Genomic DNA, 16,160 nt, shown 5'->3' with positions numbered 1-16,160 from the left:
CATGAGTAATTACAGACTTGTTAGCTTAACTACTGTTGTAGGAAAAATAATGAAATCACTGGTTAAAGGAGTAATGCAAGACAATGTAGACAGGACTGGAGTTATATACTTCAAACACATGTTTTGTTAAAGGGTGGTCTTGTCTAACCAATTTGAATGGATACTATGATGCAGTGATCAAACAGCTGGATGTAAAAAATAATTCTGATATCATATACTTGAATTCCAGGAAGGCTTCTGATACTGTTGCACATAAAAGACAGCTGTACAAATTAGAGCAATGTGACATTATGTGACATGGTTAAGTGGAAAAAGACAGATTAGTTATCAATGGGCACTACACTATTCTTCATGGACTAATGTTATTAGTGGCTTTCCCCAGGGTTCAGTGCTAGGCCCATTATTGAATTCAATATTTATCAATGATATTGAAGAAGGTATATCAGGCTTAATGTCTGAGTTTGCAGATGATACAAAGGTTAACAACAGTTATCAGGGTGAGCTACTGCAACAAGATCTAGGAAAATTGGGTTGATGGATGAGAAATGGCAGTTGAAATTTAATATTGACAAATGCAAGGTACTGTATATGAGTAGCAGAAACCCCAGAGTAACTTATCAACTGTGTGGTACTATATTCAGGGTAGCGGAGAATGAATCCCATCAGCATTGAGCATGCTCAAACCATTCAAGGCTTTATACACCTCTATCAGATCACCTCGCTGGTGCCTAGTCTCCAGACACTGTAATTTGCAAAACTTAAGCCTTTCTTCGTAAGAGCACCCCTTTGTTCCATTCACTAATCTTGTTGCCCTTCTCTGTACTCGTTCCAGCAGCTCTACATCCTTCTTGAAATGAGGCCTCCAGACCTGTATACAGTACTCTAGGTGTGGCCTGACCATTGCCTTATACAATGGAATAATCACCTCCTTATCCCTGCTGGAAAAATTCCTGTATATCATTGACAATACTCCATGAGCTACTCTTGCAGCCCGTCTGCACTGCTCAGAGAACTTCATATCTGCCTGCACAATCACCCCCAAGTCCCTTTCATTCTCTACCACTGTCAGTGTAGTACCACAGAGTTGATACGTTAATACCTGAAGGTTTTTCTGTTCCATTTTTCTCATTCATCATAAAAACATGATGCATACACATCATTCTGCTTGGATATCCGTTATGCGATAGAGACTCAGCTATTAGCATTAGCATTTTTTGCATTAGTAGAGGCATATGATGCAAGAAAGCAAGCTTATGTAGCATCAGCCAAAAAAAAAAAAAAAACACTTCCATTTCACCCCTCCGTTCGTTGGAAATACCTATCCAGCTGAGCCTTAAATTTATTTAGGCTATCATCTTCCACAACAAGGGATGGAAGTCTGTTCAACCAACCAACTACCCACTGGCTAAAGGCAAATTTCCGCACATCTATTCTACATCTGTCTTTCCTCAATCTGAATTTATGCCCTCTCAGGTGATTATTCTGAGCAAGAGGAAGAATCCCATCGGCATTGAGAATGCTCAAACCATTCAAGGCTTTATACACCTCTATTAGATCACCTCGTCGGTGCCTAGTCTCCAGACACTGTAATTTGCAAAACTTAAGCCTTTCTTCGTAAGAGCAACCCTATGTTCCATTCACTAATCTTGTTGCCCTTCTCTGTACTCGTTCCAGCAGCTCTACACCCTTTTTGAAATGACCTCCAGACCTGTATACAGTACTCAAGGTGTTGCCTGACCATTTCCTTATACAAGTGAATAATCACCTCCTTATCCCTGCTAGAAAAATTCCTGTATATCATTGACAAGACACCATGAGCTACTCTTGCTGCCCGTCTGCACTGCTCAGAGAACTTCATATCTGCCTGCACAATTACCCCCAGGTCCTTTTCATTCTCTACCACTGTCAGTGTAGTACCACATAGTTGATACGTTGCTCTGGGGTTGCTGTATCCCATATGTAGTACTTTACATTTGTCAATGTTAAACTTCATTTGCCACCTCTCAGCCCATCTGCTCAACCTTTCCAGATCCTGTTGCAGCAGCAGCATAGCGTCACTAGTTAACAACCCTGCCAACCTTTGTATTGTCTGCAAACTTGGACATTAAGCTTGATATTCCATCATCAATATCATTTATAAAAACAGAAATTAATAATGGACTCAACACTGAACCCTGAGGAACTCCACTAATAACATTAGTCCACGATGAGCAGTGTCCATTGATTACCACTCTCTGTCTTCTCCCCCTCAACCATCCCTTTATCCATAGCAGCAATTTGCCTCCAATTTACCACACTGCTCCAATTTGTGCAGCGGTCTTCCATGTGCAACAGTATTAAAAGCCTTTCTAAGATCCAAAAATATAATATCAAAGTTATTCCCTGCATCCAGTTCTTTTGTGACTGCATCATAGTATCCAATAAAATTGGTCAGGCAAGACTTTCCCTTAACAAAAACATGCTGTGTCTGAGCTATAACTGAAGTCTTGTCTAGATGATCCTGCAGTGCTTCTTTAACCAGTGCCTCCATTAATTTTTCTGGAACAGAAGTTAAACTCACAGGTCTATAATTACTTGTGTCAGCCCTTGATCCTCCTTTGTGAATTGGGGTCACTTTTGCACATCTCCAGTCTATGGGTCCTCCCCTGATCCAAGGAAGCTCTCATAATTATGGCTAAGAGTTTGCTTACTTCCTTTGCTGCCTCCTTTAATATAACTGAATAGATCCCATGCACCCCAGGTGCCTTTCTTGTGTTTATCTTCAACAATTTCTCCTCCACTTTACTCTCAGTTATTACAAGATTATCTAGCTTACTGCCAGAGTTGAATACACCTCTGGCATTCCCCACGCTGAATAACTTCTCATGTGTGAATGTAGATGCAAAATATTCATTTAGTTTGTTAGCTACCTGAGCAGGATCATCAACAGGTGAACCATCGATATCAAGTGGACCAATCTGATTCATCCCCTTCCTTCTAGAGTTTACATAAGTAAAGAACTCTTTGCTGTTTTTCTTTGCATCCTTTGCCAAAGATTTCTCTTAATCTGCCTTCTCCTGCCTAACCTCCTTTGTAACTTGGTTACAGACCAGCTTATATCTATCATAGGCTTCTGTTAATTATAAGTATCCCATGCATTTTTCTTCTCTGCCATATGTCTCATTAGTTCATCTGACATCCATTTAGGCCTAAACCTTGAACAATATTCCTTAGTTGGTATGTAAAGCCTAGTAGCTTCCAAGATAAGTTCTTTGAATGCTTACCATTTTGAATTTGCTGTTGGTAACATCATCAGTTGGTCCCACTGTATAGAATTTAAATACTATCTCAGACCATCGCAGTTGCCTTTACGAAAGCAAAAACCCTTCCCTTTATTTACCCTTAATGGTAGTTACCTCTTTGAGTAAATCCCACTTCAACACACTGTGATCACTGCCACCTAGTGGTTCCTATATCTGCAGATTCTTAATGCACGAAGAATCACTACTGATAATCAGATCAAGAGTATTACTCCCTCTAGTTGCCTCCCGAACATGCTGCTGTAGAAAACAATCATCCAATAAATCCACAAAGCCTTGCTAGTGTGTGAGTGACCAACCCACAAATTCCAGTCAATATCTGGGAAATTAAAATCCCAGATTATAAGACTCTCTTACTGGCCCATTCTATTTCCCTGTACAGTTTCTTATTATACTCATCAGAGTCATTAGGCCTATAGCACACTCCTACTCTAAATTTTGAACTCCCAATGCTTATGTCACACCAAACTGACTCGACACTGCACTGTGCAGCGATGTCTACTGACTTCACTTCCTTGGATTTTATGTGTTTCTTAACTAATAGCATAACCCCTCCTCCCTTCCTATCCTGTCTATCCTTTCTGTACACAATGCACTCCCCAAATTCCAGTTCTACATTCCTTATATTTGTGTGACACCACGTCTCTGATATCCCAACAATATCCGCCTTTGATGCTTTGAGCAATACCTCAGATTCATCAAATTTATTTACCAAACTCCTAGCATTGGTGTACATGCAAGTATACATGCACCTGTTCCTATTCTTAGCTACCCTAACACAGCCCATGTGTTTACTTGTACCGCAAAGACTCCCAGCAGTCTCTGAAATATCCTGCATCTTGTTTTCCATGCTGCTGCTCATTCCAATAGAAGCAGTGCAAGAATCACTTTCACCTCTGCCAGTGGCTACTGTTAATCTATTAGCCCTTGTATCCCCCCAAGCCTACAGTTTTCCCACCCACCTAACACTGCCTTGATAGCATCAGCAAATATTCTTGCACCCTTTCTATTTAAGTGTATCCCATCCCTGTAGAAGCAGTCTCTCCTGTTAACAAGTACAGACCAGACTGAAAAAAATTCTACCCCTTGAGCCCTGCACAATGTTTCCAGGGCCGAATTGATTGACAAGGCTCTCATCATGTACTCCCTCCTATCGTGCTTGGCAGAATTGCAGACACTTTCAAATTCAACCCTAATTGACAGCTTTTTTTCAACAGTGACCTGTACTTGTTAAGTAATTCTGCCGGTCTCCTACTCTTAATATCATTAGTGCCAACGTGTACAACTATATCACCTTTTGTGCCCTTAAAAGATGAAATCCGCTCTACAATGTCATCAACCTTTGCCCCTGGCAGACATACACTGGTCCTGTTCCACCTATTCTTTTTACATAGCATGTTCCCTGTTTCCCTGACAATAGAATCACCAACAACTACTAGTTCTTGTGGCACCAGCGCATTCTGCCTTGGGGGTTGCCGCTGTGCTGCGTGATGACCAAGTGCAAGCTCTGGCATTGGTGTGGGCAGCTGAGAGCTTGATGGGCCCTCAATTTAGATCCTTCGAGGGCATCCACCCTATCCTTCAAGCTCTCATATAGACCCATAACAACGCTGAGTTGTTGCCTGATTTCCTTACACTCCTTATATCACACACGCACAAAGACATCCCCCATGGCAATATGTTCCATACCCGATTGCTCCACAAACATCATGCAAGCAGTGCATTTTAAAAGGCTGTGATTCAGAGGGCAACTGCTCCCCTCAGTTCTCCCCTGAGCCACAGCACTCCCATTAGCTTGAGCATTTTGCTTTGCTGCTCTGGTCTGAGTCATGATTTCTATTTAATTTCAATAAAATTTCAATTTCAGTACAAAATTATAACCCTAAACTTGTATCCCAACACAGTTATAATGCTATATATATTTTTCAGTATCGAGTATTATCTATGAGTTCCATTTATATAACTTCCATATCAAGTTATGTATTAATTAATTATGTTACGTTTGAAATCTAAGTCTTTATATGTATTTAGTTAAAGGTACAATTTAATTGACAATGTAGTTTAACAAGATTAATAGATTTTACTGATTAATCGACAATATTATATTATATACTATACTATACTAAGCTTACGCTATCTAGTTCGGGATATAACATTGTATCGTATAAAAATGGCGGCAAGTTACAAATGGTAAATCTACGGACACTTAAGTATTAATTAACTTCCAAATCTCACTGTCTCAATTCAGAATAAACTAAGGATCCTGACTAGGTCTATAAGCTGCTTATAGAAAATAATTTGATGTAACAATTGGTCAATAAAGCAGCTAAATATGGCTAAAAATCTTCTCGTTCAGCGGAGCTGCAACTTGTAATACGTGGATTTGATACCCTTACCGATAATTTTATGCAATTACAAGGCCGATTAAAGAATAAATACACCAGATTAATCAGAAAATCACAAAATAATGCTATACTACTAAATTTAAATCAAAAGTTTTAGAAAAACAATAATTTCAAATCAATAAATAAGAAAATCCACTTAGCTGCTTTGAACACGTCTGACTCCCACTAGCCTCGTCATTACAGTTGATTTATTATTTCAGTCATTACAGTTATATCTGAACTTCAACACACATTCATTACTCGTTTGGTAGAGTAAGAATTAGCTCAAACGAGTGATGTGATGACCCTATCCCAGTACTTACTTGTTGTCTTGGACTTCTATCTTTGCTGCTTCTTTTGTAATAAACAGTCTTAGAACCTTTTGATCAGACCTCATAACTTTTCATACCCTATTACTTAAAACAATGCTTACCATACAGAACCAGCTCTAACTCCCTGGGCAAAAGTTAAAGCTGTTTCTATGTTGTTGGTGATTACTCCAGCTGCCAAGCCATAATTTGTATTGTTGGCTCTCTCTAGTGCCTCTTCCAGGGTTTTGAATTTCATTATCTGCTGAACTGGCCCAAAAATTTCTTCTCTTGCAATTCTCATCTCATCAGTGACATCTGAAAATACTGTAGGCTCGATAAAGTATCCCACATCTCCATGGCGACTGCCTCCACATTCTAATTTTGCTCCTTCTTTCTTCCCTGATTCAATAAGCTCCAGAATTTTTTTGAACTGATCAATATCTACCTGTAAATATATACGATTGGTAAATTTACAATTTCCACAATATGAAGCTCATAAGTAAAAAGTTTTATTTTACACTACACTTTACAAAATATAAGGCAATACATGCTATTATACAAAATACACCGAAGAGCCAAAACATGACCACTACCTAATATGATGTTGGTCCTCCACATGCAGTCAAAACAGCTCGTACCCAGTGAGGCATGAATGCTACAAGATTTCTAAATGTGTCTTGTGTTATCTGGTACCAACACATAACCAGCAGATCCTTTAACTCCTGTAAAGTCCGTGGTTGAGACGCTGCAGATTGGAGTTGCTGTTCCATCACAAACCACAGATGCTTGATGGTATTGATGTCTGGGGGAATTTGAAGGCCAGGGCAATACCTGGAAGTCTTCCTCATGTTCTGCGAACCAGACTCAAACAATCCAGGTGGTCTGGCATGGCACATTATCCTGCTGAAAGACGGCACTGCCAGAGGGGGAAAGACCATTGCCATGAAAGTGTGTACCTGGTCAGCAATGATTAGATAGGTGGTAGATGTCACAGTGCCTGGCACATGGATGACCAGACTTAGGGTATCCCAGTAGAACATCATGCAAAGCATGACACCGCCTTGTTTTTTTCCCATGGTGAATCCAGGCGGCATCACTTTCCTAGGTAAATGAAGCACACATGCTTGGCCGTCCACATGGTGCAACAGAAAACGTGATTCATCGGACCAGGCGACCTTCTTCCAATCATGCAAGGTCCGGTTTCGATGCTCATGTGCCCATTGTAGGTGCTGCCACCTGTGAACCATGGTTAGCATGGGCACTTCGAGCAGTCTGTGGCTACGCATCCCCATTTTCAGCAGGTTTCGATGTACTATGTGTTGTGACACATTACTCCCGTCACCAGCATTCTAATTACCAATGAGTTGTGCCACAGTCGCCCTTCTGTTGCCATGTACCATCCGAGAGAGCCTTCGCTCACTCGAGCATCGATGAGCCATGGTCGCCCAACACCTCACCGGCGGTTCTTGGGTTTGCCCCTCCTCGGACCACTTTCGGTAGGTACTAACCATGGCTGAAAGTGAGCACCCCACCAGCCGTGCCACATTGGATATGCTCTGACCCATTCTTCTGACTATTACAATTTGGCCTTTGTCAAACTCACTTAAGTCTGCTGCCTTTCCCATCTGAAGAACAAGAGTAACACTGATAAATGGAGCTCAGTATCAGGTGTTTCTTATACCATGTCCTGATCCGCACACGCACCGCAGTGCAGAGATGGTTGGAAACCCCGGGTGCCATCAGACAACTAACACACGCACTGTAGTTCACCTTCGGTTGCTTCGATTTGCATAATGACTTGCTGGTCATAATGTTTTGGCTTATCGGTGTATCTGGCAATCTGAACAACTGAAAGGTAAATGCATTTAACTAATGCTTTAAGTACCCAGTAATAATTAGCAATAGCTTTAACAAATAACAGAAATTAAACTGGAAAAAAAATTAAAGTAAATTCCCATTTTTGGAAAAAAAAAAAACTAAGGTTGTTGTGAGATACACTCTCTCTCACAAGTGATCAAAGGAATAAAATAATGTATCAAAAAATAAAAAACAAGTAAAGCTAGAAGCTGAACAGGAAGCTTTCAACCAAGTAATCATGGGCTGGTTTATAAAGGGATATGCACAAATGTGAGAAAAAAAAATTGTAAAGGAAAACTCACATCACCTGTATCACTTGCGACTTGTTCATCTGTTATGAACAATACATGGGAAAAATGCATACTGATAAAAGCTCAACAGACATATAGGTTTTAAGAAAGTTAAACCATGTTTCATAGAAATATTTTAGTAAGAGATTCCATTGTAATCAACTCACACCAACCAGGAAAACGATTAGCTAATTATTTAGCTAAGATTTAGATATGTTAAATAATTCTAACATTTTCCGTTATAATTATTTAACATCCATAACTAGTAATGTGTACATGCATAGCAAGTTCAGTCCGTGCATAAACTGCTATTGAAACTAAATTTTTGGTAATATGCTCTTGTGCCACCAATATATAAGATGTGGTTAGAAATTTACCAGATTAACTAGGGTAAGGCACTGTTGTCGCAACTAATGACAAAGCTGTTAGTCAAGCTGTACCATGTTTCTTAATCTATTCTAACCATGGAGTTGTAAGTTGTGTGTATGTATACTGTGTGTTCAACAATGGTAAATTAATGGTAGACACATTTAAGCTGACTGTGATGTGAATTCATGACACCAGAAAATAAAGTTAATGATAATGTTCTTATCAAACGACTAGTTATAAAAATTTCTAATCTGTGGTCATGTTGGAGTGTAAAGAGAACAAGGGAACATTTTGCATCTCTGAATAGTTTTTTTTTTTTTTTTTTTTTTAGTTGTTGGCGCATTGGTTGGCGCTCTGATCCAAGCCCGAGGCGGGATTCGAAGACGTGACCTATGGGTTGTCAGGCAGGCACTTTACCCACCTGGCTAGCCCGGTCAGCCTCTGAGTATAGTCAACTTGTAAATACAACAGTACACATATTGAAGTTGACCAAGATCCACATGACCACAAACTATGGTTGATGATTATATCCATTGTTAAATGAGTAATTGTACCCAGTTTTATAACCAGTGAAAAACTTATTCAAAACAACGAATAATGGATGAGAATAAAAACTGCTTATTTTATTTGCAAAAAAAAGATAATTTGTTATTCAAAATAAAAATTATTTGTTAAGAATAATAATTATTCACTTAGTATTATTCAAGTAAATTTCTTATTCGTAAACTAATGAATAAATTTTTTTATTCAGAACTGACAGAAGTACATTTTTTTCTGCAGTCAGGATACAATTTTTTTATTCTTAAACTGTATTCATAAATTAAGAATAAATTTTGGTAAATCTGTATTCGTAAGTTATGACTATTCTGTAAATTTCTGCAAGAATAAATTTTTGTAAAACTGTATTCATCAGTTATTAATACAGTTTAATTTACTTGTGTATTCAAAATACAGTCCATTCCGGTTATTTGGGACACATCGAGACTAGTGCATTTTGGCCTGATTAAGCGGCTGCCCCAATTATCCGAAGTTTCGCGTAAATAGTTAAAAATACAATGTATCCCCCCCTTTACAATTGGTTCATTGTACAATCAAATCACGTTACGATAGAGTCACCATAGTAAAGTACCATTCACTATACGACGTGCAGTAAGCGGCGGTCATTGTGATCACGTTTGTGAATTGAATTTTAATTCTATTAAACAGCGATTCTAATTAGCAAAAATAGGAGGAATATTATCCACAGGCTATAAAAGCAAAGATATATTAAGCACAAATTTACCTTTTATTACCATACCAATTAAAAAATTAAATGATACGTGAAAATCGGAAGAATATACGTGATAATCGGAATAATTAATACGTACTGTAATATGTACATACGAATTAGTTGACATTTCTGTTTACTGACATTTGTGGGTGGGGGTTAAAATTTAAAACAGTAAAAAGATAAGCAATCAATAACAAAGAACACGACACACACAAATTGCAAGTAATACGATACGTGCAAGTGAGAACGGAGTAATGAGTTACAAAGCTTTAAAAATAGGAATGAAGAGAAGATCTGAAAATTAATTTTTTTATATGATTGAAGATTTCATGGAAGTGTAAACACATTTCACCATAATAACCCACAGAATTCCAGCTGTCGGTATTATCACAAATTCAGTAGGATGGCATGCTGTCCCAATTAAGCAAAGTAAACCCTGGCTATTTTCTCTATTGGTTTCTGTTTTTTAAGATTTGCCCAAATAAACGGCTGCCCCAATTAACCAGTGGCCCAAATAACCAAAATCCACTGTAATTGTTTATTGGCCATGACAACTGCAAATAAGATGGGGGGGGAGGGATTGTAGACCACTTCTGCCAAGCAGTCAGGTCCAACAGCACACAAGCCTGAGTAGCAGGGTTTCAAGCCCACATGCCTACTAAATAAATTGAAGTGTTCTCATATCTTGCAAGCTTCTCTAACCTTACGTGATCATCCCGAGTATAAACAGATTTGTTTTTTAAGGACATTAGCATTAGCATTAGTAGAGGCATTTGATGCAAGAAAGCAAGCTTATGCAGCATCAGCCAAAAAAAAAATATAATAATAATAAATAATAAAATAAATAAATAAAAAATAACCACTTCCACTTCACCCCTCTGTTCGTTCAAAATACCTGTCCAGCTGAGCCTTAAACTTATTTAGGCTATCAACTTCCATGACAAGGGATGGAAGTCTGTTCCACCAACCAACCACCTGCTGGCTAAAGGCAAATTTCCGCACGTCTATCCTACATCTGTCTTTCCTCAATTTGAATTTATGCCTTCTCAGGTGATTATTCTGAGCAAGAGGAAGAATCCCATCAGCATTGAGCATGCTCAAACCATTCAAGGCTTTATACACCTCTATCAGATCACCTCGCTGGTGCCTAGTCTCCAGACACTGTAATTTGCAAAACTTAAGCCTTTCTTTGTAAGAGCACCCCTTTGTTCCATTCACTAATCTTGTTGCCCTTCTCTGTACCTATTCCAGCAGCTCTACATCCTTCTTGAAATGAGGCCTCCAGACCTGTATACAGTACTCTAAGTGTGGCCTGACCATTGCCTTATACAAGGGAATAATCACCTCCTTATCCCTGCTAGAAAAATTCCTATATATCATTGACAATACTTCACTGAACTTCATTGTCAATTAAATTGTACTTTTAACTATACATATAACGACTTAGGTTACATAACATAAATAATTAGTAAAAAAAATTAATACTTAACTTGATACGGAAGTTATATAAAGGAATTTCGTAGATAACACTCGATACTGAAACATAGATATAGCGTTATAACTGTATTGGGATACAAGTTTAGGGTTTTAATTTTGTACTGAAATTGAAATTTTATTGAAATTAAATCGAAATCATGACTCAGACCAGAGCAGCAAAGCAAAAGGCTCAAGCTAATGGGAGTGCTGTGGCTCAGGGGAGAACTGAGGGGGGCAGTTGCCCTCTGAATCACAGCCTATTAAAATGCACTACTTGCTTGATGTTTGTGGAGCAGTCGGGTACGGGACACGATACTGCCATGGGGGATGTCTTTGTGTGTGCGCGATGCAAGGAGTGTAAGAGATCAGGTGACAACGCAGCGTTGTTATGGGCCTATGTGAGAGCTTGAAGGACATGGTGGATGCCCTCGAAGGATTAAAAGTGAGGGGCCCATCAAGCTCTCAGCTGCCCACACCAATGCCACAGCTTGCACTTGGTTATCGCGCAACACAGCGGCAGCCCCCCGAGGCAGAATGCGCTGGTCCCAAAGGAACTAGTAGTTGTTGGTGACTCTATTGTCAGGGAAATGGGAAACATGCTTTGTAAAAAGGATAGGTGGAACAGGACCAGGGTATGTCTGCCAGGGGCAAAGGATGATTACGTTGTAGAGCGGATATCATCTTTTAAGGGCACAAAAGGTGATATAGTTGTACACGTTGGCACTAATGATATTAAGAGTAGGAGACCGGCGGAATTACTTAACAAGTACAGGTCACTGTTGAAAAAAAGCCGTGAATTAGGGTTGAATTTGAAAGTGTCATTAGAATTTGGGGACTGGTCACTCATACACTAGCAAGGCTTTTGTGGATTTATTGGATAACTGTTTTCTACATCAGCATGTTCGGGAGGCAACTAGAGGGAGTAATACTCTTGATTTGATTATCAGTAGTGATTCTTCATGCATTAAGAATCTGCTGATAAATGAACCACTAGGTGGCAGTGATCACAGTGTGCTGAAGTGGGATTTACTCAAAGAGGTAACTACCATTAGGGGTAAAGGGAAGGGTTATTGCTTTCGTAAAGGCGACTACGATGGACTGAGACAGTATTTAAATTCTATACAGTGGGACCAACTGATGATGTTACCAACAGCAAATTCAAAATAGGAAGCATTCAAAGAACTTATCGTGGAAGCTACTAGGCTTTACATACCAACTAAGAAATATTGTTCAAGGTTTAGGCCTAAATGGATGTCAGATGAACTAATGAGACATATGGCAGAGAAGAAAAATGCATGGGATACATACAAATTAACACGTGACACAGAAGCCTATGATAGATACAAGTTGATCTGTAACCAAGTTACAAAGGAGGTTAGGCAGGCGAAGGCAGCTTACGAGAAATCTTTGGCAAGGGATGCAAAGAAAAACAGCAAAGAGTTCTTTACTTATACAAACTCTAGAAGGAAGGGGATGAATCAGATTGGTCCACTTGATATCGATGGGCCAACTGTTGATGATCCTGCTCAGGTAGCTAACAAACTAACTGAATATTTTGCATCGACATTCACACATGAGGAGTTATTCAGTGAGGGGAATGCCAGAGGTGTATTCAACTGTGGCAGTAAGCTAGATAATCTTGTAATAACTGAGAGTAAAGTGGAGGAGAAATTGTTGAAGATAAACACAAGAAAGGCACCTGGGGTGGATGGGATCTATCCAGTTATATTAAAGGAGGCAGCAAAGGAAGTGAGCAAACCCTTAGCCATAATTATGAGAGATTCCTTGGACTCAGGGGAGGTACCCATAGACTGGAGATGTGCAAATGTGACCCCAATTCACAAAGGAGGATCAAAGGCTGACACAAGTAATTATAGACCTGTGAGTTTAACTTCTGTTCCCGGAAAATTAATGGAGGCACTGGTTAAAGAAGCACTGCAGGATCATCTAGACAAGAATTCAGTTATAGTTCGGACACAGCATGGTTTTGTTAAGGGGAAGTCTTGTCTGACCCATTTGATTGGATACTATGATGCAGTCACAAAAGAACTGGATGCAGGGAATAACTTTGATATTATATACTTGGATCTTAGAAAGGCTTTTGATACTGTTGCACATGGAAGACTGCTGCACAAATTGGAGCAGTGTGGCATTGGAGGCAAATTGCTGCTATGGATAAAGGGGTTGTTAAGGGGGAGAAGACAGAGAGTGGTAATCAATGGACACTGCTCATCATGGACTAATATTATTAGTGGAGTCCCTCAGGGTTCAGTATTGGGTCCATTATTGTTTTCAGTATTTATAAATGATATTGATGATAGTATATCAAGCTTAATGTCCAAGTTTGCAGATGATACGAAGGTTGGCAGGGTTGTCAAGGACACTACTGACACTATGCTGCTGCAACAGGATCTGGAAAGGTTGAGCAGATGGGCTGAGAGGTGGCAAATGAAGTTTAACATTGACAAATGTTAAACTTCATTTGTTAAACAAATGTTAAACAACAAACAAATGTAAAGTACTACATATGGGAAACAGCAACTCCAGAGCAACATACCAACTCTGTGGTACTACACTGACAGTGGTAGAGAATGAAAGGGAACTGGGGGTGGTTGTGCAGGCAGATATGAAGTTCTCTGAGCAGTGCAGATGGGCTGCAAGAGTAGCTCATAGGGTATTGTCATGCAATTTTTTATGTTTTTGGAAATACAATTTTTTATGTTTTAAGACATAACCATTTGTTTTTAATCAACATGGATGTCTCTCTATTGGATTTTCTGTATTTATTAATGATATTGATGAAGATATATCAGGTTTAATGTACAAATTTGCAGATGATATGAAGGTTGACATGGTTCTTAATGACACTAATGACAGTTCACTACTGCAACAGGATCTAGAAAAATTGAGCAGATGGGCTGAGAGGTGGCAACTGAAGTTTAACATTGATAAATGTAAAATACTGCATATATGGAGCAACAACCCCAGAGTGACATATCAACTATGTGGTACTACACTCAGGGTAATGGAGAATGAAAGAGACCTAGGGGTAATTGTACAGTCAGATATGAAGTATTCTGAGAAGTGCAGATGTACTAGTATCCAGCCACTAGAATTTGCAGAATTTAAGCCTTTCTTGGTAAGAGGACCCTTTGTTCCCCCTCACCAATCTTGTTGCCCTTCTCTGTACAGGCTCAAGCAACTCTACATCCTTCCTAAAATCAGGCATCCAAACCTGTATACAGTACTCAAGGTGTGGCCTGACCATTGCCTTATACAAAGGGATAATCACCTCCTTTTCCCTACTAGCAAAATTCCTGTATATCATTGACAATATCCCATGACCTGCTCTGTCAGCCTGTCTGCACTGCTCAGAAAACTTCATATCTGACTGCACAATTACTCCCAGATCTTTTTTATTTTCTACCACCCTAAGTGGAGTACGACACAGTAGGTACGTTTCTCTAGGGGTTACTTCTACCCATATGCAGTACTTTGCATTTTTCAATATAAAACTTCAGTTGCCACTTCTCACCCCAACTGCCCAAATTTTCTAGATCCTGTTGCAGTAGCACACTGCCATTACTGTTATTAACAATCCTGCCAACCGTTGTATCATTTGAAAACTTCGACATTAAGCCTGATATACCTTCATCAATATCATTGATAAATATACAAAACAACAGTGGGCCCAACACCGAACCCTGGGGTACTCCACTAAAAACATTAGTCCATGAAGAGCAGGGTCCATTGATTACCACTCTCTGTCTTCTCCCACTCAACCACCCTTTTATCCATTGTAGCAACTTACCCTTAATACTATACTGCTCCAATCTGTACAGTAGTCTTCCATGCGTGACAGTGTCTAAAGATTTCCTGAAATCGAAGTATATGATATCAAAATTATATTTTGCCTCCAGTTCCTTTGTAACCACATCACAGTATCCAATCTAATTTGTCAGACAAGACTTTCCTTTAACAAACCCATGCTGTGTCTGAATTATTATTGCAGTGTTATCTAGATGACCCTGCATTGCTTCCTGTATAGTGATTTAACCAGTGACTCCATTATTTTTCCTGGAACAGAATTTAAACTAACTGGTCTGTAATTACTCTGTCACCCTAAATCCCCCTTCGTGAATTGAAGATACAATTGCACATCTCCAGTCAGTGGGGACTTCCCCTGAGTCCAAGGATGCTCACATAATTATGGCTAAGGGTTTGCTTACATCCTTTGTCACCTCCTTTAATATAACTGGATAGATCCCATCCACCCCAGGCGCCTCTCTGATGTTTAACTTCAACAATTTCTCCTCCACTTTGCTCTCAGTTATTACAAAAGCATTAAGCACCCTGTTACAGTTTGATAAACTTCTGGCATTTTCCACCCTTAATAACTCCTCATGTAAATGTAGATGGAAAATACACATTCAGATTATCAGCTATCTGAGCAGGATCATCAACAGTTGAACCATTGATATCTGATTCATCCCCTTCCTTCTAGAGTTGTAAATAGATAAGTAAGTAAGTAAATAAATAAATGTAAGTAAATAAGTCCTTGCTGTTCTTCTTAGCATCCTTTGCCAAATATTTCTCGCAATCTGCCTTCACTTGCCTAACCCCCTTTGTGACTTGATTAAAGACAAGCTTAGATCTGCCATAGGCTTCTGTGTCACCTGATAATTTAATTTATATGCATCCTATGCATTTTACTTCTCTGCCACAAGTCTCATTAGTTCATCTAACATCCATTTAGGTCTAAACCTTGAACAATAATTCTTAATCGGTATGAAAATCGTAGTAGTTTCCATGATTAGTTCCTTTAATGCTTCCCACTTAGAATTTGCTGTTGGTGATGTCATCAGTTGGTCCTACCGTACAGAATTTGAAAACTATTTGAAATC

General features: G+C 39.2%; 1 protein-coding gene across 4 annotated transcripts in view; it reads right to left on the bottom strand.

The window, feature by feature from the left end:
• Positions 1-16,160, bottom strand: part of LOC150091083 (aldehyde dehydrogenase 1A1-like) — a 159,892-nt gene that overhangs the window by 51,797 nt on the left and 91,935 nt on the right. For all 4 annotated transcript variants that reach the window (XM_090374107.1, XM_090374090.1, XM_090374098.1 and 1 more), the window contains exon 9: positions 6,117-6,439. In XM_090374107.1, coding sequence (XP_090230233.1) covers positions 6,117-6,439 — 323 coding nt within the window. The remainder of the gene's footprint in view (positions 1-6,116; positions 6,440-16,160) is intronic.

Source organism: Mastigoproctus giganteus, chromosome 1, assembly GCF_048544385.1.
Source record: "Mastigoproctus giganteus isolate SK-2022 chromosome 1, ASM4854438v1, whole genome shotgun sequence".
Classification (NCBI taxonomy): domain Eukaryota; kingdom Metazoa; phylum Arthropoda; class Arachnida; order Uropygi; family Thelyphonidae; genus Mastigoproctus; species Mastigoproctus giganteus.
This window is presented reverse-complemented; position numbering and strand designations above follow the sequence as displayed.